Raw genomic sequence first — 26531 nt, 5'->3', positions numbered from 1 at the left:
ATATGTGTGTATATATATTTATGTAAGTATACATTGCTTGCTTCCAAAAATAGTCTGGGGGGATTTCTGTAGTTTTTTTCCAGTAGTTCTGATTTGTTTTCTCTTTGTTTTTGTTTAGTTTTGACCCCAACCCTTTGCAAAGACACACATTCTGGACAATTGTTATAGGAGGTACCTTCACATGGACCAGCCTGTACGGCGTCAACCAGTCCCAAGTGCAGAGATATATTTCCTGCAAAAATAGATTCCAGGCAAAACTGTAAGCCAAATTATGGTATATGTATCATTAATAACAATGAATTGACTTTATGGAAACTCATAAGTCAGTCTTAAATTTGCTTAAGTTTGTGTTTTGAATGATGAAATTCCAACAGATACATGATATACTTATGAAAGGATGAATTAGAATGAAGTGGTACTCTATGTTTCAAATAAGATATTTAAAAACATTTACATGAATTGTTAAGGAAAACAAATCTTGTCAAATAAATAGGTATTTATTATGCATCTGTACAAGGAGGTATGGGGGAAATCATGGATTTTGTCATGAAGTAACTTAGCAGCAAATTAGGAAAATATACTGAAGTATGTAAAAAGCGAAATAACGCTAGAGAGGAACAACAGTTTCGTGAAACACTGTAACAGCAGAGGAAATGTTCCAGAGCAGTATGTTGCCAGATGTGCCGGTGTAGTTTATCTTCAAACAGTCATGGATTTATAACTCTGCTCTAATACTTGCTGGTTGAGTGATCCTGGGCGAGTTACTTAGTCTCTCTGAACTTCAGTTTCCAAACTTGTAAAATGAGCGTGAGAAACATCGTACACCCCATGGGAGGTGCTGTAAAATACTGTGCTCCGTACACAGATGGTAAGCTTCTAGTAAATGTGAACTCTTCCACCTCAAATCATGGGGTGTGCATCCTGAGTGAGAGATTCCTGTCACCCAGGCACATCCTAAAGAACGATCACATGTGGGCAGGGGAAGAGTAAGAGAGCCTTCACGGTAAGCAGAGTAATTGGGATACAGCATGGAGATCAGGAGGACAACATCGTCGGAGAACCCTCACGCCCGCTGGCTTAAGGAAAGAATAGGAGCAGTGGCCGGTTCTTCCTCAGGATGCCTCAGATAAGCGTGGTGACTAGCCCTTCCCACGTTGGCAGATGTGGCTGACTCAGCCCACAGGTACAGGGCTTAAAAACTCTAAATAGATTAAGAGTAACTGGGTGATTGGCACAGGAGAGGGAATGGAAATTTTATTTCTGTTCTAAGGAGAACATGACAATATTGTGATGTCACATGTCAAAACTCCGTATTTTGAGAGTACATCGGTTCAGACATTGTCTTTGGAAAAATCTCACAGTAAAAAAATCTGTATGAATATGAGTGCAATACCTGGACAGGCAGTGCCCCAAAAGCGAGCTTAAGAGTTGTAGTATTTTAAGGAACTTTGAAGGAATGTCATTTTACACACCCAGTAACCCACCCGACTTTAAATCTATACTAGGACTGACGCCTTAGCCAAAGTATTAGTTGTGCACTTGCTCTTCTATTTTGTTGGAAACACGAAGTTGAAAAAGCCCACTTTTGTAACTAAAAGAACAGCATTAGAGCTTTCTTCAAAAGAAACAATTTCCTTCTGAATAGCCCAATGGGCCTCCTTAAAAAGGCAGACTGCCTGAGCTCAGGGGGACCCTATTCACCAGCTTTCTAACACTGGCTCTGTGGGAAGAACGAATCCCAGCCCCAAGTCAGACTTACTGACCTTGACTGACTGTAGAGAACATCAGACGTTGATAAGTGACCTATCTGAATAGCATTCAAGTCAAATAAAACAATACGGTAAAGAATTAAATGCATATATAGGCAAGAGGAGTGTCTGAGCAGGAAAGGGTCTGGGTATACTTTCTGGTGATTTGGAGATGAGATATAGTTACTCTTTCTATTTTTAGACAATAACAAAATACAGTAAATTTAGTCAATCAAGAAAAATGGCTAGCAGTCTGTGGTTTGGCCCCTGTTGCAGGGTCTGTCCCCCCGGCAGCAGACACTGAGGTGGAGAGGCTGGCATGCCAGAGTCTTTCAGGGAAGTGAGGGTAGGGAGGAGAGCAGGAAAGCCAGAGGGAGAAGTTGGACTGCGATGCAGTCTCAACAGAGGCTTAAAGCTCCGATGATTCTTCAGGCTTGTCCCAAGTGAGGGGGAGGAGAGCGAGCTTTTCACTCTCTGAATCCAGTGGCTGTTAGACACCCCGGAGAAGGAGCCACGACTTGCAGGGGTGATTCCTCTGCTCATCCCAGGGCAGCCCGTCACAGTGTCTACCGTAGCACCACTGGAGAAAACGTGGCCTCCTGAGCGAGAGAAATGTTCGCTATTCAGCTGATGATTAGGATATAGCATTCAATGGCATCAATATTAATAATATCAATGACTATTATTTAACAAGTGTTTACTACTTGCCAAGCTCTGTGTCGTATAATATATACTCTTTCATCTTATAACTCCATGAGGTAGACATTGTTATCTCTATGTGCAAGTGAAGAAACTGAGGATCAGACAGGCTAAGTTATTCGCCCAGGGTCACATACAGTAGGTGGAGACACGTTTTACGTTCAGGTCTGGCTCCGGCACTGTTCTGTAAACCTTTGTGCTCTCCTGGGACACACACCCTGTGGGGGAGGGAGAGTAGGGGGTGGAGGGGTTGAGCAAAAAGGAGAAATGACTGGTGGACATGGACAGTAGTGTGGTGGTGATTGCAGGGGGGTAGTATAAGGGGACTTAATGGTAATGGAAAAAATACAATAAAGATTATATTAAAAAATAAAAAATAATGCTGAACATTGTTTGGGAAGATACTATCCGAGAAATACAGGTTTGCCTTTCACACTAATGGATGGTGTTACAAACCACATTTAAACACATTTGATGAGTTCTATGTAGATGCTAAGTATATTTAGTAGTTTATAATTGTACTCCTTCTAAAGGGAAAATGAGTAATAGTTGCTGCTCTGTTGACTATTAAACATCTTTACTCCATGACAAGAAGCCCTGAAGTAGTATAATTAGATACCATTATAAAGGTAATAATGCCCATGGAACTCTGGGAAAGCCTCACCTGTTCTAAGTATTTCCAAACATGTTAATTGACGTCGTAAGTAGAAGGTTAGGCCAGGATAAAATAAGTAGCATTTTCGATAAGCAAAAGATAACATGCATGTATTGAATATAATCATGAAAGTTTCTTCTGCTTCTGTAACCAGTTTCCTCTTCGGCACGGAAATCACAAGTGTCATTTGCTGGTTTGTTTCCACGTCTTCAGGTCTCTCTATATCAATCTGCTGGGACTCTGGGTCATCCTCGTCTGTGCAGTGCTCTCTGGGCTCGCCCTCTATTCCAGGTACAAGGACTGCGATCCCTGGACAAACAAGGAAGTGTCCGCTCCAGACCAGGTTCAGTTCCATGTCTTTCTTACATGTGCATTAGTAACATTCAGAAAGCTTAGTAGTTGGGAAGAAAGACCGTGCATGTTCTTGTAGATAAACAGTAAATAGGCATAATATGATCATGTTTAATTTGTATAAAGCGTTTGGCAAAATATGACTCCAGCAGAGGTAGCAAGAATAAAGAATGCTGTATCCAAGATTAAAATATTGAAATACCTGAGAAAAACTCAAGCCGAGTGTTAAGTAGAAACAGTTCAAGGCTGGGAGTAGTAATGTAAACACGTTTCTAAAAAGCCAAAACTATATACCAACCATGTTACCAAAGAACAGTTTGTGGTATTATTAGCTCTCCCATTTATAAATGGTTTATTTTCCAGTTTTTATTTTTTAAATATAACTGGTATACAATATTATATTAGTTATGTTCATGTCAGGTGTACAATATAGTGATGTGATAGTTTCATACCGTGCAATGTGGTCATCCCACTAAGTCTAGTGATCATCGGTCACCGTGCAGACTTACCACAACATTGTGGACCTACCTGCCAGTTTTTAAATGACAGAGAGACGGATCTCATAAGTGAGCATTTATTGAATACCAACTATATGATAAGAGTCCATGCAAAGAGATTTGCATGCTTTATCTTGTTCTCACAGCCTTGTAATTCTAATTTTATAGATAAGGGAATGAATGAGTCTCAGAGAGGTTATATAACTTGCCCAAGGTCACATAGCTAATAAACAAGAACAGCTGCAAGCACTCATCAAATACTTGCCATGGGTCAGGCACAAACGCTTTGTATGAACTTCAACTTTTAATTCTCACAGCCTTACTCTGAGGTAGGTTCTATGATTATCTTCCTTTTGAAGACGAGGGAACTGAGGCACAGAGAAGTTAAATTACCAGCTACTAAAGCTGGAGCCAGCATTCCAGCCCAGGCAGGCTAGACCCAGAGGCCTAACTAAACCTCCATGCCATATACTATCTTTCAGAAAGTGTAACTAGAATTCAAACCCAGGACAACCAGAGTATAAAGCCTGAGTTCTTGTTCTCTTAGTTCTCACCATAATTATTTCCTAAGACTCGCTTATAAATCACTTGTCCAGGGGACTCATTAGAATGAAGGATAGACTGAATTTCACGTTGGTGCAAATGCATCGCAGATTTTCAGAAAAATACCATTTTTGTGGGATTAGAAAACAAGAGCATCCTCGAGCTGTGCATCTCAACCCTGTCTCAACACACACCTTCTTTGTGGTACACAGATCCTTCCTATTTGCTCAGAGAATCCAGGAGTCATGTTTATCTGAAGATGGAAGCACTCTTCCAATGTATCCCCTCTAGTCAAGAATATTTGTGAATTTTTGTCAGTCCTTATTGTTTGTAGTTTGTATCATGAAGACAATAGGGATTTTGAAAAAAAAATTTTCACATACCTTCCCCTCACTCTGGGAAAAAACAACCCCTATGACTTCCTAACCTTGAGGTTCCTTGTCATAAAAGCGTTCAAGGGTCTCATATGCACACACCAATCACTTGGAGAATGTGTGCTACATGTTTGGAAAAGAAAGAGGTTTTCTCCTTACAGAATGTTTGCAGTACTGTATTCTTAATACAACGAATGTCGCACTGGGGATACAATACAAAGAAGGCACAGTCAGTGGGAGATGAGGTCAAAGTCTTAACTGAGGAATGCAAAGATACATTTCTGCTCCATTCTGCAGGAGCTCACCCTAGGAAGCAGGATTAGTCCCTAGATATAGTTTTACTGATTTTCTCTCCCCAATCTGACCTCATGGATTCTGCCTGTACCTGAGGGTGCTGTTCAGAATGTGAAATATCACACCAAAGAATTTGAGAAAGTTGATGACAAGGTAGAAAATTTGAGTTCTTGTTATAACACTAACAGTAGACACTTTCCTTTTGCTTATGTGTAGAATATTGCTTGAAGTTGGACTTTTAAAATATCTTACAAATATTGGGCCTTAATCTCAGAGAGAGAGAGGCGCTAGTCTCATCATCTGTGAATAAAGAGTTAGTAAGCTTTGGAGGACATGGAGGAAGCATTGCTAGAGCAATTCAACGCAGACCCTTGGAACAATGGAGGATGCTCTTCCCCCTCCCACCAGCAAACCTTTGTCAAGGTTTGGGACTGGCATTCACCCTGTAGTATGGGAGGAGGAATTAATAATGTTTCAATGCAAATTAGAGGACATTTTTTTTTCTGGAAAATTATCGACTTAGGCCCTTTTTGATTCAGAAATCCGTTTTGCTTTAAGACTACCATGTAGCACAGAGCTGAAGTCATATACCTCCCTATCCTTATTTAATATTTGTTTTTAAAGTAATTTATCAAAAAAGCAAGTTGGCATCAGGAGGTTTTTAAAAAGAAGCAAGTGTCAGGACTTTGCCGACATTGCTTTCCACTTGTCACTGTGTCTCACGCAGCCATAGCGATACTTTCAGTCCTGGGCAGTGCTTCCAGTTCGCAGGATAGCCTTGAGTCATCCAGTAAAGTTAAGTTAAGTAAATGCTGCTTTGCACAGAGGTGTGTAAGATATTTCATTCAAATTGATTTATTATTTCAAAGAATGAGAATAGCTACCTTTTATAAAGCATTTCCTGTATTCCATAGACTGTACTAATAGCTTTACAGAGATTATCTAATTTATCTTGTGTAGCAACTCTATGAGGTTAGTATTATTACCCTTATTTTACAGATGAGGAAACTGAGGATCAGAAAAATTAAGTAAAAAAAGCCACATCTGTCTGAATCTTGAGCCTGTGGCCTTAACTACCATGCTATTCTTTTCTTTAGGTCTTAGCAGTTAAATGGTTTAATTTGGGGTATTTAGAAATTTCAGTTATATGGAATAGCTACCTTTGGTCCTTGAAAAACACAAGATAAGTGAGGCATTCATTACTTTTACTTGGTAACACATAGGACTCAGCAGTAAATTTTGGGATTTTTCAGCTCATGCCGTATTTGGTACTGGACATCCTGCAAGATTATCCAGGACTTCCTGGGCTTTTTGTGGCCTGTGCTTACAGTGGAACGTTAAGGTATGTACTTTGACTCTAATAATACATGGTTTCCCCATGGATAGCTTCCTTGGTTATTGGATATTTGTGGGGATAAAGCTGAATTCTGGACACGGGCACAAATGGCCCATCGGAGGCAGTCCACTGCAGTTTCTGCTGTTGGTTTGACCCTTACCTCTGTGGGTTAGCACTCTGTTACCAGTCTACTTTTAGCTTGGTCCCGACTACCTAATACACCATCACATGCCCTGTAGAGTCACAGTAATGGTGATCAGTGATGGTAGCCATCAAAAATAGGTGCCTACAGTCTCAGTTTAAAATACACATGTGGCTATGCCCCGGCTGGTGTGGCTCAGTGGATTGAGTGCCGGCCTGTGAACCAAAGGGTTGCTGGTTCCATTCCCAGATGGGGCACATGCCTGGGTTTTGGGCCAGGTTCCCAGTAGGGGGCACATGAGAGGCAACCACACATTGATGTTTCTCTCCCTCTTTTTCTCCCTGCTTTCCCCTCTCTCTAAAAACAAATACAATCTTTAAAAAATTAAAAAATATATACACATGGCTAAAGTGTGGTCAAATGGAAGATTAGAATTAAAATTTCCTATTTACATGCTGAATAATATACACCGTGTTTGAACTTATTCATTGCACTTTGCTTGTGTTTGCTCCAGGGAATTCTTGTTATTAACTACAGCGTATGTTAGTAAGGAATCGGGAAATTAATATTATTGATCTTCATGGCATATGTTAGTGAGACTTATGACAGTCCTCTGTGCATAAAGAAAAGTACGTTTTGAAGTCCTTATATAATGATACTGCATAATCTGTGTAGATTCTTTCCATAAACACTGATGATTAATTGCAACATAGAAGCAACATTAAATTATCCTTTTTCCCTAGTAAGCCTGTAAATGTCACCTGAATCATTCTTAGATAACAGCTTCTAGGAAGAGGATGTTGTGATCATTAAAAATAACATAGTAGAAATCTGGTTCTATTTCAGAAGTAATAATTTGTTTTCCCCTTTCTCATTCCCACTTAAAGTATTATTAAAGTTTAAATATTATCAACCCAAAGTTTGACTTCCCTTTTTCCTTTACAGCACAGTGTCCTCTAGCATCAATGCCTTGGCAGCAGTAACTGTGGAAGATCTGGTCAAACCACACTTCAGCTCGGTTTCAGAAAGGTCTCTGTCTTGGATTTCCCAAGGAATGAGTAAGTTTCCGTTTTCACAATTCACTTTTTAGCTCTGGGAGGTGGTTTTCAGAGATACTCTTTTCCATGAAAGACACAGAGTAAGAACCTCTGAATGTCAATATATACACATAGGTACGCCTGTGACATATTTGCCGTCACCACTTGGGAGGCACATCAGTTAACTGTCAGGAACCACAAAGAACAATTTCTTAATCCAAGTCTGTTAAATCTCAGCCACAGGGAAAAAAACATATTCAACGCCTTTCCTTTTCAACTTTGACTGAAATTTTAAGAAATATCCTAATTTGGAACCAGGAACCACACGTTTTCTATTTTCCCTAAGAAGGAGCTGTCAGTCTGAGTAATCAATCGTCTGTGTGTACGAACTGAAGACGCAGACACAGGGCGTCCTGACTTCTGACCTGACTTGATTGCCTGTTTCATCTGTACGCATGCGCTGTCCTGGACATGGCCTGTAAAATTGTGCGAGGAACACTCAAATTCTACTCTTAGATTATAGAACCTAATCACGGGTTAAATATTAGCTTGAATGGAAAGGTTTAAAGACCTTTAGTTCCCAAATGACCCAAATGCAAAATCTGACTCACAGAAATCTGCCTAGTGGATTTCATTCGTCATTTCAACTTCTTGGGTGTATGTGTTTTAGAATGAATGACTAACATTTGTTAAAAAAGAATCTTTAACCTTAACAAAATAATGGGAACAAACTGTCAAAGAAATGTAGATAATACCCAGTTTTGAGCCATAATTTTACATATAAATGCCATGACCATAACCTGAAACAAGAGCTTAATTTGTATTCTTCATTGTCCCCTAAATTTAAATAGTATTGCATCATTTTATTATATACCCAGTTTTAAACCTGGAGCATAATTTCAGAATGATACAGTACTTCCTGAAGAATAAGATTGGTTTATTAAGGGGCTATTGAAGCTGGACGGTTTAGTAGAATGAATAGAAGATTTTGAAGCCAGACAAACCCCATCTTGCTTCATTAATTAACTCGCTGTTAGGCTTGAGCAAACCCAATAACCCATTTGATCCTCTTTTTCTTTATATGGAAAATATTCATGTTATAGGGATACTGTGAGGTTTAGAGATAATGCATATAAAATAAGAGGCATTAGCTGGTGCTCAAAGAATGATACTGCTGATGATTAATAATGAGATTTATATTAAATTATTATCTCAAGGTATGTACAGTAAGGACCTCATCAAGAAAAACATGGCAGGTGATTTGACTGTTTTCGATAACTTTGAACACCAAAATCCATAATGGTGGCCACACATGAGCTCTCGAATGGAGAAGACTCACGCTAATACTGTTAGGATCAGAGACATAAAAAGTCACTCAATAAGAGCTCTTTGCAAAAAATTAATGTAAGTTTTTTCCATTTAGCTACAGTGAAATTATTTACCCAATATACTTAACAAAGGTGTGAGGGTCAGTGCAAGTAAGATAGGAATAACATAGTACAAGGAATGCACCGATTTTGTGATGAGCAAATTTCTTATATATATTACTGTATTTTGAGTTGTATGTGTGGGAAGTTATATTGGAGGATTTCAGGTGATCTTTGCTGAATGGAAGTCTTTAAAAATAAAGTTTATTTTTTTTAAAATAAGTTTTCCTATAATTTAAATAGAAAAGTAGGTACTTGGAGAAAATCTGGAAAATATTGAAAGTCAAAAAAATCCCATAATCTGACCACCAGTGGAGGCTACAGAATTTCTATCAACAAGTTTTTGGAGAAATTTTAGCAGAAGGGAGAACATGATACTTGTCTTGGAATTGCCTTTCTTTGCTAGCTTAACAGGAAAGGCTTGGGCCTGTTGGTGGGGAAAATGAGAGGACTTACGGTCCTAGACCCCCCCTCTGTGTGGACTGCCACTTCCCAGAAGAAATGAACACTTAAAGTCAGAAGACCCTAATTTCCGATGTTCACCACACCCTTCCCCTACCACGTTGTACAGAGCAGTGCTGAACTGTGTCCTGTTTTTGGCCAACTGAAAACAGAGACCCGAGCCTTCTTTTATATTAAAGAAATGTTGATGGAGGATTAGATGAATCATACAATAGTTCTTAGCTTTAAAAATCCCTGTAGTTAATTCTAGGGATTCTTTACTTATATAACCCAATGTTGTAATGAATCCTTGGACACAATATCAGGATTTTCTTTCCTTCACACACTGCTGATTCGGTAGGGAAACACCCTTTTCCTTTTTCACTGGCTCTGATGTATGTGGCCATTCTTCACCACAGTCATACTACCCACTTTGAGTCAAAGGTGTGCTAGCTTGTTCTATTGAGAATTCTAATCCTCTGGATCCGGGCTTTACACTGGCTTTTACCTCGTCCATCTAGGTGTGCTGTTTGGCGTCCTGTGCATTGGAATGGCTGCTCTGGCATCACTGATGGGGGCTTTGTTGCAGGTAAGAGCTGACCCTCACAGTTTTGAGTCATAATCACTTTTTATTTTTAATGTTGATGTGACCAGACTTCTCTTTGTATGTATTTACCACATAAAGGAACAGAGATGACTAAATTATTTTAAGAATTTTTTAAATTGAACTTTCCATTTTGAGGTAATTGTGGATTTACATGCAATTGTAAAAAGTAATAGAGAGATCTCATATACATGCTTTACCCGCTTTCCTTCAATGGTCCGGTGACATCTTGCAAAGCAGTAGTGCAGCATCACAACCAGGATATTGACAATATCAGGATATTGATACAGTCAAGAGATGACATGTTTCCATCTGCACAAGGATCCCTCATACTACCCTTTGTACCCTCCCCCACTTCCCTCCGCCCCTACTTCCTCCTCACCACCCCCCCCCCCCCCGCGGCAGCCACTAATTTGTTTTCCATTTCTACAATTCCACCACATCAAGAATGTTATACGAAGGGAATCACATAGTATATAACCTTTTGAGATTGGCTTCCAGAGAAGTTGTGAACTGACCCCTTGGGTTCATATCACGAGCCCACATCCTCCTCAAACACGTTCTCTGTCAGAATACCCACACCTTCCCTGGTTCATAAGGTAGGCGTGTTCTCTGTGGACAAATTAATGTATCCCTGACACTTCTTTTATGGTTCTGTCCTCTCTCAAAAACTAGCTATCTGATTATTGGGAACACAGATCTCTTGGAAGTTTCAGCTATTTGCATTTCTCCGTTCTTCACGTCATAAACTTCACTGTCACGACTTCGGCATCTACACCTCAAAGCAAAGGTTGCCATTGGTCAATTGGATTTTAAATCTGTTTCCACATGATTTGATAAATCTTTTTAAAAATCATGTTTTTCATTCTAGTTCCACACTTAGGGCACCAAAGATGGCGTTGGGTTTCTTTGCCATCTGCAGTCACTTAGCAGTACTTATCTACACTCTCATTTTGAGGAGGATTTTGAGACAATGAAAGCTCAGAGGAGTGATGTGATTGATCATTAAGGTCCGTGAGAACAAGGCTGGGAGGGGTGTTGTCACTCTTAGGCTTCACAGGGTGTTCCCATTGTTCCCCGAGTCCCCACCTCCCTTACATTTGGCCTCCCTTTTTTGAGGATACCTGAAGGAGCTTGTGGATACTGGGCACTAAGACACAGAAGTTTCCAAGTTCTGATGATCTCTTTGCCAATGACAAGGCTGCCATGCTTTGTGGGAGGAGCCTGAATACTTTAAATCCTCATCCCGATGAAATTAATTTGAAACATTTTAACTCTGGACTTGAAATTTCTAATTGCTGACTTTATCTTATTTCTGTAGGCGGCACTCAGCATCATTGGCATGATCGGTGGACCACTTCTGGGCTTGTTTTCTTTGGGCATTTTGGTTCCCTTTGCCAACTCAACTGTAAGTATAAAGAATGAATAGTTGTAAAGCTTTTTTTTCCAAAATACAGTTAGTGGCTTTACAATTTTTTCTCAGTTGCAAAGATGTGGTTCCTATGCCATCCATCAGCAGTGACTCATCTTAATGACTTAGATGACTCCTATCAGCTTTGCTGGGGTGTACAGTGAAGCACTGTGTACCGGGAGCCTGCATTTGTGAAGCTCAGTGTAAACAGCCAGAACAATATAGTGCAATTTCAAAATATTCATACTATAAGTAAAGGGCAGCATTTCTTGTGCATTTATCCTTTTGTTCTTCTTGAAAATTAACTACTAACAATTAAAGAAGGAGGCTCAAATATGAGAGATTGATTTAAGGAGAGCAGAGCTGAGGATACCTGTGAATATCCAGAATACAGCAAAGAGAGCAATAAGGTCTTCAGCGGCTCGACCAGAAAGTTTCTCCTTCTGATCATTAAAGCTGCAGGAAGTGTCAGGGCATCAAAAATAAAGAACCCCAACTCTGCTTGCAGGGGTTCCCAGCCTAAGGGAAGAGCTCACAGTCCTCGTCCGTAACATAAACCCTCCGGTGTGCTCAGCAGCCTTCTCATTCTCCCATCGTGACTTGGCTTATGTTTTTCCCCTTCCTTCGAATATTCTCCTCTGTCCACTCTATGTGAGGTACAGGCTGCCCTCTCTGATCGTTATTCTTAAAGGAAGGAGGGAAATTCCACCCCAGAGGAGGGGGCTTCCCAGCTCCAGGTTTGCTTTTATCCCCATCATCTGGAACTATGGCTTAAATCATTGCAGAGCTGGCAAAACACCTGCATTACTGGTAAAAAGCAAGGGTGGAGGGCCCAAGTCTTCCACAGACGGGGAAAGCCAATGTCTTCAGAGCGGACATCTTCACTTATCTCTCAAAATACTTGGCTTGGTCGTATGCGCCATTGCAGTCATTTGGGAAAACTGTTCGCTCTTCCTCCCCACCATTACCACGCAACGCAGTTCCAGTCATGCACATCGTTAGCTACAGGAATGAACTCTGCAGGTGCCTTCTTCATAGTCCGTGGCTCGCTCGGCATGCCATTTGTTCCCAGATTACATGAAGATAGGGCTGGCCTGGAGGCGACTCCAGCGCTGTTGTAGTTACTTGGGTGTGAAGAGACGAGGAGGCCGGAGCAGCGTGCTGGCCGTGGAAACCGGGTGGAAGAAATGGAAGTGTGAGACGTATGAAAAGAAAATGGGCAGGACTTGGTGATTGGCTAGATAGGGATGTGAGGGAAGGAAGTGGGGCTACAGAGGCCTCGGGGCTGAGGGATCAGGGACCGTGGTGCCATTGACAAGAGGTAGGGATCTTGTGAGGGGAACAGTTTTAGGAGGAAGCTGGTACATTTGGCTTAGACCATGTTGAGCTTAACCTTCTCATGTTAACTTCCATCTCAAAGCAAACTGTATTTCTTTTTTTAAACACTCTTGTTTTGCAGGGAGCACTTGTTGGTCTGTTGGCTGGATTTGGTGCTTCTTTCTGGGTTGGAATTGGAGCTCAACTTTATCCCCCGCCTTCTGAGAGATCCATGCCACTTCCTCTTGAAACCAGTGGCTGCAGTAATAGCACAGGCAATGGGACAAATTGGATGACAACTACAGAAATGCCATTTTCTACTAGTGCTTTTCAAGTTGAAAGGTATTGAATTGCACTTTATAATGTCATAATGTTTAAAAATATATGTGGCAGGTAGAGAACCCTACTTTCTATTTGTCTTTCCTGCATCACAGTGGTTTTCGCCTAATTCTGAAATGAGTAGAGCGCAGTGGCTTTCTGCTACAATAGTTTGTTCAGAAATAGCAAAAAAAAAAAAAAAGCCGTATTTTCTTAGTTTCTATAGAAACTTCTGCCTCACCTACAGATCTGGAGGAGGCTTGAATACTAACAACAACAACAAAAATTCCATTATGGGCAAATGCTATGAAGTACCAGCTCTAGTTGAATGAAAAATTTTCTTTGTCAACTTAAACACTTTCACAGTGAAAAGCTCAATTATAGGGAAAAAAAACATTGCTTACATAGTCTTTGAAGTATACAGCTATTACTGACAAAAGCTACAGTTATCTAAATATGTTGCTATTTGTTCAGTTTTAAAGATTCCAAATCTTCAGAGCACTAGCAATGAGTTGGACCTGAGACCTTCCTGCTGGAGTTTTCAGCATGCAGTACACGTTTGAGCTTCTGGATACTGATGCTGCCTGATTTACTAAAATGATGTAGACCTGGCGGTAGATGAGTGTTTTATTGTACAGTGGATGCGAGAGCAAGGCTCTCTTTAGTGGGTGTACAGTTGACCTTGAACAGCACAGGTCTGAACTGTGCAGGTTCAGTTATACACAGATGTTTTTCAACGAATACTTAAAGTACTCTAAATACATTTTTCTTCCTTATGATTTTGTTAATATTTTCTTTCTCTAGCTTACTTTGTTCTAAGAATACAGTACATAATACATATAACATACAAAATATATGTTCATTGACTGTTTATGTTGTTGGTAAGGCTTCTGGTCCACAGCAGGCTATTAGCAGTGAAGTTTTGGGGCAGGCAAAAATTATATACCCATTTTCAGCTGTGCAGCTGGTTGCGGCCTCAACCTCCTCATTGTTCAAGGGTCAGTTGTGTAAATATCCACTGAAAGCATAAACCCCATGGATATGTCCAAGGACTGGAAAGACAAGACCACTGCCCTCAAAGTATTGACCCGGTTCCAGCTTGCCCTGAATGAAACCACTGGAGAACCATTCCCTTGCAGGGGAGTCCAACCTGCAGCCCACGGGCCACATGCAGCCCAGGATGGCTGTGAGTGCGGCCCAACACAAAATTGTAAATTTACTTAAAACATTATGAGAGTTTTTTGTGATTATGTGTCACAATGCATTTAGTGTGTGGCCCAAGACAACTCTAATTCTTCCAGTGTGTCCCAGAGACACCAAAAGGTTGGATACCCCTACTAGGGTCAAAAAATGATCTCTCTTGCTTGAGAGAAGTAATGTGACATTATTAGTGATTTATGTCCCACAGGGAATTCGGCTATGAGAATGCTTGTCAGTGGGAGGTCAAGGCTGGAACTCTGCATGGGTAGAGACTAAAGGTAGTTCCAGAACCTGGGACATATTCAGAGAGATTTGACTAGAGGGGCTGCTGTGGGGAGAGGGGTAAGGAAATGCAGGGAGCAGTCTGGACAGGCATGGAAGCACTAGCGAGGACCCCGTTGAGGTGTCATTAGTCAGAGTCCCAAGGGGAGAGAAGATTAATGGGAGGGTAAGAGGGATGATGTTCAGGGTGTACTTATTTTACAATTTTTTTATTGTTCAATTACTATTGTCCCCACCCCCCCCATTATTCTCCCCTGACTCACCCACCTCCCACATTCAATCCTCCCCCCACCATTGTCTTTGTCCATGGGTCCTTTATACATGTTCCTTGACCCTTCCAATTATGCTTATCATTTGTTCTGATTATGTAAACACCTCTCTTAATTTAAGAGTCTAAGAGAGAAATGGTTATTTGAATTCCTGAAGCAAATAAATCAGCTGAAGTTTACTGTGTGCCTGGCACCATAATAATCACTTTTATATGTTAGCTTATTTATAAAATAACTCAGCTAATAAATCAGTTCTTTAAAGTATGAACTGTGTACTCAGCCCTAGGCTGGTTCTTCATGTGACAGCCATAGAAAGTCTTCGCCTCACAGTTGCTGGGGCTCCTGCCTTACAGGAAATTACCATTTAGCTGGAGAGAGTATATTAATATGCACAAAACAATTAACTCAGTAAGTATAATAGCCAGCACCTGGTAAATAGCTAATAAATACTTGATACATACTTGTTAAAAGGATGAATAGAAACAAAGTCAAAGTGTAGATTAGTGTGAAGACTTCACAGATGTAGTACCACGTAAAGAATGCAGAGGTTGGCTAGAAGGAGGGGGTCTGAAAAGTCATTCTTGTCTCAGAAAATGACCAGAAGGAAAGTTGGACAGGAAAATAAACTATTGAACGATACGCTGAGACAAGGGGTATCCCTGGGCTCTCATGGGGGCCAGGAGCAGGAAGAGCCTAACCATTCCTGGGTGGAGTCAAGGAAGCCTTCTTAGAAGAATATGACATGAGCAGGAGTTAACCAGGTGGACGAGGTTGGGAGAAGGGGCAGAAGGAAGAAGGAGCGTACATTGCAGAATGCAGAAACAACATACGCAGAGGCATGGCGGCCTGAATCCACATGGCGTCTTGGGAAGTCACCCATGGGGCAGTCTCCCTGAAGATGGAATAAGACACCCTTCAGTGGCCTCACCTCTGGGTTTCAGTCGCCCAGATTCAGCTTTTACTTGTTAAGTTCCCAGTACGAGCTTACTGAGCTTCCACCAGCTGGAGTTTACCCCTCTCTAGGATGCTTTCTTCCGGAACATTTTGTTATTCAGATCTCAGTTCGAATGTCACTTCTTCACAAAGGCTTTCCCTGACCACACATCAGGTTGTAGTTCCTTCTTTCTGCCCTGTTAATGTCACATGACCTTGTTTTCTTTTCCATTATAGCACTTTCGATCAGTGGAAGTTATTACATTGATTAATTAGTTGACTTGTTTATAGTGTTTATCTCCCCATTAGAATGTAACCTTTATGCAGGCAGGAACGTTACCTACCTTTTCAATGATAGACTTTCCGATGACAAGAACAGTGCCTGGGACATCAATCAGAGTTGAATGAGTGCACATGGACACTTAGTATTATAGTATAGAGTCAAGGTTAAGTCACACTTTTAAGTCCTGATCCAATAAGATAAAATTCGGACAGCAGATTATGACATTAAAATCATTATTGAATATTATATTTAGACTTTTCCATGATTATTGACACTCTCAGGTGCTAGGAGCATTATGTGAAATCTCACAGTCATGCTGTGCTCTCTCTTAGGACCCCGCTCATGGACAACTGGTATTCTTTATCGTATCTATACTTCAGCACCCTTGGGACTTTGGTAACAATCCTCGTGGGAATGCTTGTCAGTTTACCGACAGGTAACTATCTAAACCCCAGTATTGCTGTATTTTTTTTTACTTCTCCATCAGTTTTTATTATATCTGTTTTCTAGCTCTTTATGTTATTTCACTATAGTCCTGTTAACAGCTACTTTAATTGTTTACTCCATTTTACTCATATGAAAAATTGAGGGGAGAAGACTCATCTCTATCTGAATCTTTGTTCTGCCATTTACTAGCTGCGTGAACTTGGAGAAGTCTGTATAGCTACTCTGAGCCTTAGCTATCTTTTGTGTGAAATGAGAATAATAATAATTGACCTGCCTATCTCACAGGTTGCTTTAAGACAAACATAAAATGCTTGGAAGAAATTGCATAATCCTACTATAACGCTAGGGATTTTACATGTATTGTTACAACAACCCTGTGCCATTGTCCCACACTGACCTTTGGAAACTGTAAAGAAGTACACACATGTAAGGAGCAATGGTTATAAACTTTATAGTAAATAGTGTGTGCGAGCTATTTTCAGAGGTTCATAAACTTTAAAAAATAATTTAAAAAATCCAAATGATAATACACATAGTATACACTGCTCTCTTGGGTTGCTGCAGAACTATTATCCTGGGACTTCAATTTGTCCCCTCTCCTTGCGCTCCCTTGGTCTCCGTCCTGTGTTAGATTCCCTGCCATCTGCTTCCTACCACTCCTGATTCTTGTTTACCCCCTTAATTGAACGGCACACATGGGAAAGAGAAAAGATTTTGGAAATGATGCATGCCTGAAGAAAACGTCTTTAATTCTCCCTTATACTTGATTGTTTGAGTAGAGAATCTTAGGTTGAAAATAACTTTCTTGTCTGTGAGAGGATGTCTTAATTTTCTTCTAGTTTCCTGTGTTTCTGTTGAGAATGCCAGTGTCTCGCGACCTGCCGCCCCTTTGCGTTGGCCCCTTTCACAGTGCTGCCCTGCTCAAGGCCTTCAGTAGGGCCTTGCAGTCTGAAGACCCATGATCTTCAGTTCTAGAGCATTTTCTTATATCATTTCTTTTGTAATTCCTGCTTTCTCTTTCTGCAAACTCCCTTTAAGTTAAATGTTTCAGTCTTGGAGAATTCTTCTAATTTTCTTACCTTTTCTCTCCTATTTTCCACCTCTGTGCCTATTAGGTCTACTACACGGGATATTTTCTTCAGTTGCTTTTCCAATACTTCTCAAAGGAGCACTCTGATCCATCCTTGAGAATAGTCTGTAAGGGAAGGAGGGCAGGTAGGAGGCTATTGCAGTAATCAGGTGAGCGGTCACAGTGGCTCGGACCAGGCTAGTGGCGCGGGTTGGTGAAAAGAGCCGGGCTCTCTAGTTTCCTCCATTCCCGCACACGTATACATCCATAGCAGCCAAACAGGGGAGGCAGGTCCACCGCCCTCTTTATCAGATGTGTAGTAACCAGTTAGCCATCCTACACTTTGTGCACGCGTGTGGGCTGTCTTTGCTTTATGCTGCAAAGCTACCAGCACTGTGGCACTTTAAGGAATCCTTCTCTCAGTTATTGGTTTTTGCTACCTGAGTAGCACTGTCATCCAAACTTCTGACACTTGTGTTTATAATCAATAAATTATATGAATAATTACTGGTGAAAGTGATATAACTATATCTATATTAATTATAATATTATCTATTACAATGTATAGTTATGAGCCATTTGTAATAAAGCTTGTAACTAATGTTAACTGTCAAACAATTATTTAAAATTATTCTTTCTTTTCAAAACAGACTGGGCTTTTTCTCATAAATAAAATTACCGGCACAATAGGCTTGTTCTCTTGTCTGTTTTGATACACGGGGTGGGCAAAGTAGGTTTACAGTTGTTCATGTGGAAAACAATACAATCATTAACAAATAAAACAAGAATAAACTGTGTTTCTCATACCCACAACTGTAAACCTACTTTTGCCCCTCCTTGTATATTAAGACAGATTTTAAATTTCCCTCACCAGTAATCCAAATGTTTAGATCTGGAACACAGCTAACCTGCACTGTCAGACTTTTGGTCCTTATTTAACCCATTTTTTTTCTTTAAGAATGGGGTATTAGAGAAATCCTTTTTTTTTTTCCTCCTTAAATGCTTTGATTCTCAAACCATACACAACCGTATGTTTTGTTTTAAAAAGTGAAGCTCTCTCCAGGAGAACAGGCATCCAGTTTGGTTAAAAACACTTCAACTGTATACATTTCATAAATGACATTCTCATTCCGCAGCAGTGGTGAACACCTTGGAAAAAAATCTAGAAACATAAAATTCTGATGGTCCGTGGGAATTATATTTAAATTCTCCTATGGGATAGTAGGAATCTGTAAGAACAGGCCAAACAGACTTGGTGGGTGTTCCAGCTTCACCTCACCAGGCACTGTGCACCGGGAGCGCGTCTCTTCATCAGTAAAGTGGGGCCAAGAGTTCCCTAAGTAGACCGTGAACTGCGAGTGCAGGGATGGTTTTATTCATCTGCCTCTCCAGTACCTGATAGAGTCTCTAGCACGTGGTAGGCAATGATGTTGCGTGAATTAATCTAAAGCTGATCTGCTCTTGAGGAGAGCAGAGGTTCCCATAATTAAAAATCTAGTATTTTTACTGAAGTGCTTCTCAAATATTTGAGGGCATAATAATCACTTCAAAAATTTGGTGAAAGTCAGAATTCAGTGCCTGTCCCCCCAGAGATTCTAATTGGGTCTTTCCAGGTTGGAGTCCAGGAATCTGTATTTTAAGTAGTTCTCCTAGGTGATTTGTGTAGAGAGAGGTAGCTTGAGAACTACTCTTTGAGACACACGGTTTTAAAAGCATCCTCTTTGATCCACAAATAAAATAACAAATCAAAGCAAAACCTTCAGGAAGAGGAATTGGGTCAAATACCAATCATCATATTGGTTTTTATTTAAATAATTTATTCAACAGTTTCTAATTTCCTGCATTTCTTCACACACATTCACATTCATAACCCCCAAACAGGGGAAAGGCAACTTTACCCTCTGAAGCAGAGACAGATGGTTTGATATTTTATTTGTAGATTGTGAAGGATGCTTTTAAACCAGTTTTCCTACCAGTATTGGGCCAGATGACCTGATTTCTAGTTGAGTACCAGAGAGGCAGTTGGCTGGCATTTATCTTGAAACACTGGACTCATACCGATCACAGTGACAGCCCTACAAAATGAGGCAAGGGAGATGGTGGGCTAAGTTTCCAGCAGTGTTTAAAAGCTTTTCTTTGTCTTTGTGCCTTATGTGTGTAGAGTTGGATGTGCAGAAGTTAAATGCCTGTATGATGGGTGGTCACTGGGTAGTCATAGGTATCCTTTTAATAATGTGAATAATGTATATGTTTTTCAGGAGGAAGAAAACAAAACTTAGACCGCAAATTTCTGTTAACTAAAGAAGACGTTTTATCAAATTTTGACATTTTTAAGAAAGTAAGTTGGCTTTTGTTTTTCTTCAAATTAGTACAACTGCTTTTATAGTGAATAAAGTCCCCTGAATAGGTGACTCATTGGTCTTCACAGTCCTTTGAACTCTCATGGGCAAGAAAGGCCTTTGCCCTATTTCATGGTCCGTTTTTGTTCTCTCCCTTGGCAGACTACAGAGCTGATTTAGAAAAAGAAAAGTGGTAGTGACTATTTAGAATTAAATGGATGAACAGTTCCTTTTACTAATTACCATGTTAACGTTTTCTTTCAGAAGGAGAATGTCTTAAGCTATAAATCTCATCCAATAGAAGATGGTGGAACTGATAATCCTGCTTTCAACCACATTGAACTGAACTTCACAGATCAAAGTGGCAAGATCAATGGGACTCATTTGTGAAACAGCTGTGATACTAGATGACCCTGCAGTGTCCCAGTTTTCTGTGTTTTCTAAGATAATCCAATCAGGGTTAGGCATTTTTTTTGTTGTTGTTGTTCTATCATGAGTGTTTTGGAGGGAACTTTTGGGGGGTAAAATTTTGTTAAAGCAAAGTTCTGCCTTTCCTCATTTACTACACTCGTTAATGATGCTGCTCTGGAGTTCAGAGCGTCTGCGTCAGCATCTCCGTGGCTCACTGTCTTATTTCCACGAAGCTATCATTGTGACACCCTAGGTGCCAAAAGAATAATACACACACATACACATATGTGGTGGTCAGAATAAATTCAGACATTATTAAAAATATTTTCCACACTTTTGGTGCTAGCATGTAAGTTTTGGGGGTTTGCCAAAATCATAACAAATATTGAAATGTGCTTTTCTCCCTCCTACTACCTACTCTGTTCTTAGGGAGAAATGAGGCGACAGGCCTGTGTTGTGCGTATCTTTGCTTCTCATTGACCGCTTTCAGCCCAGGGCACGTATTTACCTTGAAACCAATTCTGGCTGAGGAAGGAGGTAATCAAGAAGCATGCTGTTTGGGACAGAATATGGGTCTAGTTAGCAAGGTCTTCTTGGTGCCATGCTTCTATCCTTATGCCTTTCTGTTTGTTAGCTAGAGTTCCCGGCCACTGGCTGCTTGTACTGCCTTTCTTAGACTCTGGGTCTTATCTGCACTCCTAGTTTCTTTTGCATCAGCCTTGGTTTTGTTGTGCACTTTACCTTTGCTTGCCTTCCTAATTGCCTGTTTGCTCTATTGTCTTGTGACACCTCGTGTGAATCATGCTAACCCACATCCTGGTTCACTAAGCCCCAGACTATAAATTATAGACACCCATGAGCCTCATACTAACTAAAGTACCTTCAACCTAGGCACTCATGGACTTGGTGATCCAAGGACATTCCCATGATTAAAAATGGTTAAGCTCCTTGGAATTTCCCTTGATGATTACAATGAATGCTACTAAGGTGAATTTTTTAATGTCAACTACTTTGTAATCAACAAATTTAATGATACATATGCTTAGAAATCCTGAATTCTAGTATATTCTCCCAGTTAAAGAGCTAAATTACATAGGCAAACACTAGTTTTCTTTAATGTTCTGGAATTACTAAATGTATGCTTTGTTCCATGTTTTAACATTTCAAGTAGGAATCTTAAAGTTTATTTTGTTTATTTTGCTACATTTATAGCTAAGAGTTTGGTAAACATTAAGGTTTTCATCAATAAATTTTTTCCCTACGGTGCCCATATTAGATATTGTTTAGGCTTTTATTTTTTAGCTTTACAATGTTTTAAAATAATTTCAGAAATATTTATGTACATTAATCTATTTTATAATTAATTTTTTTTTGCTTTTTTCTGATATTTAGGTAAGCATGCTCATTTAGGGTTGCTAATTGAAAACATTAAGAAATAAAAAAATAGGAAGTAGCATTTATCTAAAACAGAGGGATTTATGTAACACTTAAGTAACAATGTATTCATATATTTTATATGTGTATAGATGTTATTTTTAAATCAGTGTATTTGTAAGCATATATTGAATTTTGTAAATCTATAAATTTTAATCAATAGAAAGACAATCTTTTTTGTTTTATGTGAGTGTGACTTGAACTGCTGTTATTTATTTGATAATTCTAAATGCACATGTGTGTAGAAGTCTTCGATTTTGGAAATCAAAATCAGGTTAAATATTTTCTTCTCTTATCTGAGTGCCAAGGGGTTTTGCCGCGTGTTTTTAACGAGACAGAAGGTACTTCCATTGTTCTCCACTTTCTTTTACCACAGTATGTCTTTGTGATTAGGAACTGTTGACCTTTTTACTTTTATAAATGTCTGATTTTCAGGGATAAGTGTTTTTTCCTTTTCATTGAGTACATTGGGGTGACACTGGGTAACAAAATTATACAGGTTTCAGGCGTACAGTTCTATAATACATCATCTGTACTCCGCTGATCTTTTACTTTTCTGAATATGTGAGTGCCAGATATAATTCTTAAGAAATCAAAGTTATTATTAATTATTAAACATTATTTATTTAATCTAAATCTTTGGGCAAAATCAAAGAAATAATCTAATGTTCTTAATTATTTTTCCTCACAACAACCCTAATGAGAGGGAAAAACCCACACAAGTTGTCTATTTTTATTTTGTCACCGACATGTTGTATGACCTTGAACTTATTCTTTATTTCCTCTAATGATGGAACATAACACTAATCATCTACCTCGCAGAAATAATGTGAGTATAGAAGATCAGATAGCACTTTATTAATTCAAATAGTGTTATTTTGAATTTCAATATGATTGCAAATCAAAATTTGAAACAAAGCTCGTTTGGTAACTAAAAATACTGAGCTGTTGCCCTGGGTGGTGTGGCTCAGTGGATTGAGTGCTGGCCTGAGAAGCAAAGGGTCACTGGTTCAATTCCCAGTCAGGGCACATGCCTGGGTTGCGGGCCAGGTCCCCAGTAGGGGGCGCATGAGGCAACCACACATTGATGTTTCTCTCCCTCTCTTTCTCCCACCCTTCCCCTCTCTCTAAAAATAAATAAATTAAACCTTAAAAAATATTGAGCTGTTAATAATTTGCAATGTAATGGTATGGAGATTGTTTCTTCTCTGAAAAATATGTGTCCTAGAAATATCAAAATACAGTCAGTGGTCAGCAGGATTACTCTAACAGAGAGAACGCAAACTTTAAAGAGAGCTCAAGACCAGTCATCTTCATTCCACAGAGGAATAAAATTTTATATGTAGGATGTAAAAAGTACAAATTGTATTCATCTATTTAGGTGCTCATGCAATCATTTTCTCTCCAGACCAATGGTTCTCAATGGGGAAAGTTTGCAACTTTGGAGACATTTGGAAACATTTGGATACATTTGTGGTTGTTCATAGCTGATATGGAGGTGCTACTGGCATCTCGTGGATAGAACGTAGGGACGGTGCTCAACATCCTGTGATGCGTACCTCTGCAACAAAAAATCGTCCTGCCCCAGACATAATAGGGTTGAGTTTGAGAAATCCTGTCCTGGAGGTTGCGATCTTTTTTTTTAAACTTTATGTGTATTGTTTCCACTATTACAGATGTCAGCATCGTAATCTTGATTTTCCTTAAGTCGCACACCCTGGTCACATTCCTTTAGGGAAATTGCCGTGAGTCTTCCAACTGTCTTGTTCCTGGGTGAAGAGTAAATGTCACTAGCATATGGAATGTTAACATGTGGAATAATGACCTGTATTTTCACAGCATTTTGAAAATATTAAGGATAATAGAATTGTAAATAATTGTGAAAACAACAGAGTTTTGTTTCCCAACGTGATTCCCAGAATTAACACACGTTAAGATGAAGGAAATATTAAGTATATGAATATGAAGATTTTATAATATTGTTTTGTTTATGAAAACCCCAGAAAGCATAGTTTATTGTTAACAATGGCGTGTCTGTCCAGGATGTACAATAGGTACAAGGGGAGTGGGGGTGGAGTAGAGATGGGGGAAGCTACCTACTCTCTGTGTTGATTCTTACAGGAAATTCTGATGGTTTTTCAATAATGATTGTTGATATGAAGTCAACTGAGTGCATGGCCATTTCGTTTCTGAAAAATCACTGTACAATTTAGTGATGGTAAAATTTACTTTTAAATTGTGTGCCCATTGTTTGTGAAAAAACTTGAGAGACTTGGAGGTTGTCATGTAAAACATGGCTGCATTTCTGATTTTTTAAATTGATTAAATGCTCTACACATGTCTTTGAAGTTGTCTGTTCTTGGGGGATTGAATATAATTAATTTTATCAGCTTTTACAAAGGTTATTTCCACTCTATTTACCACATTGTGGACTTTTCCTATATACTATATGTAGTTTATAAAAGTGTAAGCAAATAGACATTCAACATGTTTTGTCACTGAAGAAAATATTAATATATTTTTAAGTTTATTTTTATTGCATTTTTTCCATCATTTATTCCCCTTATACCCTCTTCCACCGCCCCCATCCCTCCCCCTCCCCCCACAATCTCCACACTGTTGTTCATGTCCATGAGTCCTTTTTCTTTTTCAATTGGTCCCTCTACCCCCACCCCCAGCCCCACCCCCAGAGATGTCAGCCTGCCCTCTATGACTCTGTCTCTATTTTTCTTGTTAGTTCAGTTCGTTCACTGGATTCCACATATTAGTTAAATCATAGCAATTAACACTATATATGAAAATGGAATGGAATGTCTTTAATACTGGATATTTCTTAGTCATTATCTCTTTGAATATTCCCCCTTTCTCATTTTCTCTATTCTGTAACTCCTTAACTCCTAGTACATGAACACTGGAAATTTTTGTCCACTTCTCCATGTCTTCTAATCTGGATCATAACTTCTATCTTTTTATATTTATGTAATGCATCCTGGATGATTACAAAGAAAAGTCATTTGAGAACTAAACAGAAGTAAAATATCATGTAATTTTGAAGTAGAGACGTAGGAAGCCTCCTATTCACTCATTTAGGACAGTAAGAAACATGTCTCAGTAACGATGACATGTGAAGTACCGTGCAGTTCAAAACAGGCCCAGGGGTTGAGGCAGATGGAGGGACAAATAAAGGGGATAAGGGAGAGAGGTGGAGAGACAAGAGATAGGAGAGAGTAGAATACCTAGATTTACGTTCCTTCTGCAGCCTCGCAAAGACAAGATTTCAAAAAATGAAGAGAGTTCAAATACCTTGTTTTACACAATGAAGAAGCAAGGGCCTGGCTCAAGGAGGCTGTCTACTGGGGCGGTAATGAAGCAGAGGAGAGAGGCAGGTGAGGAGCTCCAGAGGAAAGTTTAGTGGTGAAATAATTCAGAAAATATAAGCCATGACCTTCCCCTCTCCGGAGCATTCAGTTGCCTCCTAGGCTCATTTTCACATTGCAGTAATCGGGCCTTTGGTTTTATAACTCAGAAAAGGGATGCTTCAGTAAATACCAGAGAAAAGAGGGATTTCTTTTGGGATTTTGAGTGTCAAAAATGTAGGTTTTAGGATAAAGTATCTTGGAAGGTAAGGGCTAGGTTATCTACAGTAGAAATGGATCCCCTGTGCTGGGAAGGTAAGAGGGAAGCGATGAGAGTTAATATATTTGTGAGACTCAGAGGAAGGGTCTCTGTAGGTCACAGCTCCATGTGCTGAGCCCTCGGATGGCAACAGCAAATCATCCTGCATTTGTGGGATTTGAAGGTCAACAAAACTTTGTGTGCCTCTTCCTGGTTAGAGCACAGAGCATTAAATACATAGCTGAGTGGTATGTTTGGGCAGGCATGTGGCTTTGGAGAGTTAGAGAGACTTTACCGTGTTTCATAAGTTCAGAAGCAGAAACTGCTGAGGAATTTGGCCTCACAATTTCCTACAACCCAGTGCAGTAAAAGGTAAGGAAAGAAAAGCCGTATGGGAATTAAGGCTCAAACAGCCTGAGACCTGTTTAGACTTGGCAATCAAGGATTTCATGGTTTTTGAACAGAACATGAATATTATAATCCTAGATGTTTAAAAAAATCTAGGGAGGTGGGGGAGTGGTGATGGGAGGAAGAAACTCTATAGCAAGTAATCAGTACTGCAGCTAAAAGTTGATTTCAACCTCTTAACACTCTTCACGATCTCTTCCTTAAACATAGCCATCTGTGCTCACTGCTGTATGCCCAGCAGCTACAACAGAGTCTGGCCCAATAAACGTGGAATGAACAAACTCACACAATTCCTGCCTCTTGGAGTTTTCATCCACCTTTTTGCTTGTTTGTTGGCTTCTAAATGTGTCACGAGTTGGATTCCCTAGTACGCAGAGTCTGAAATGCAGTTTATGTGCTTAATGTGTATTAAGGAGTGCTTTAGGATCAGCCCGTGGGGAAGGAAGACGACAGAAGCAGGCATGAGCAGAGGTGGAGCTTGATCTGTAATGCAGATCCAAGGAAAGCCCCCCACAGAGACTCTGATTGGAGAGGAGCCCTTCAGAGTTATCCCACGCTGGGCCACGATAGCTGAGCTTTCATATTCCTGCATCAATGAGTTGTGGAGAAGGGCTATCCCGGGAAGCAGAGTGTCTTAGTCCAGGTGA

General features: G+C 39.8%; 1 protein-coding gene across 1 annotated transcript in view; it reads left to right on the top strand.

Moving 5' to 3' along the window:
• Positions 1-24203, top strand: part of SLC5A8 (solute carrier family 5 member 8) — a 41366-nt gene extending 17163 nt beyond the window's left edge. The window contains exons 6-15 of the mRNA XM_024579270.3: positions 119-259; positions 3316-3445; positions 6415-6503; positions 7585-7697; positions 10066-10133; positions 11470-11556; positions 13019-13218; positions 16494-16597; positions 19936-20015; positions 20281-24203. Of these exons, the coding sequence (XP_024435038.1) occupies positions 119-259; positions 3316-3445; positions 6415-6503; positions 7585-7697; positions 10066-10133; positions 11470-11556; positions 13019-13218; positions 16494-16597; positions 19936-20015; positions 20281-20406 (1138 nt within the window). The 3' untranslated portion in view covers positions 20407-24203. The remainder of the gene's footprint in view (positions 1-118; positions 260-3315; positions 3446-6414; positions 6504-7584; positions 7698-10065; positions 10134-11469; positions 11557-13018; positions 13219-16493; positions 16598-19935; positions 20016-20280) is intronic.
• The last annotated feature ends 2328 nt before the right edge of the window (positions 24204-26531 follow it).

The sequence above is a fragment of the Desmodus rotundus genome, chromosome 3 (genome assembly GCF_022682495.2).
Source record: "Desmodus rotundus isolate HL8 chromosome 3, HLdesRot8A.1, whole genome shotgun sequence".
Taxonomy (NCBI): Eukaryota; Metazoa; Chordata; class Mammalia; order Chiroptera; family Phyllostomidae; genus Desmodus; species Desmodus rotundus.
This window is presented reverse-complemented; position numbering and strand designations above follow the sequence as displayed.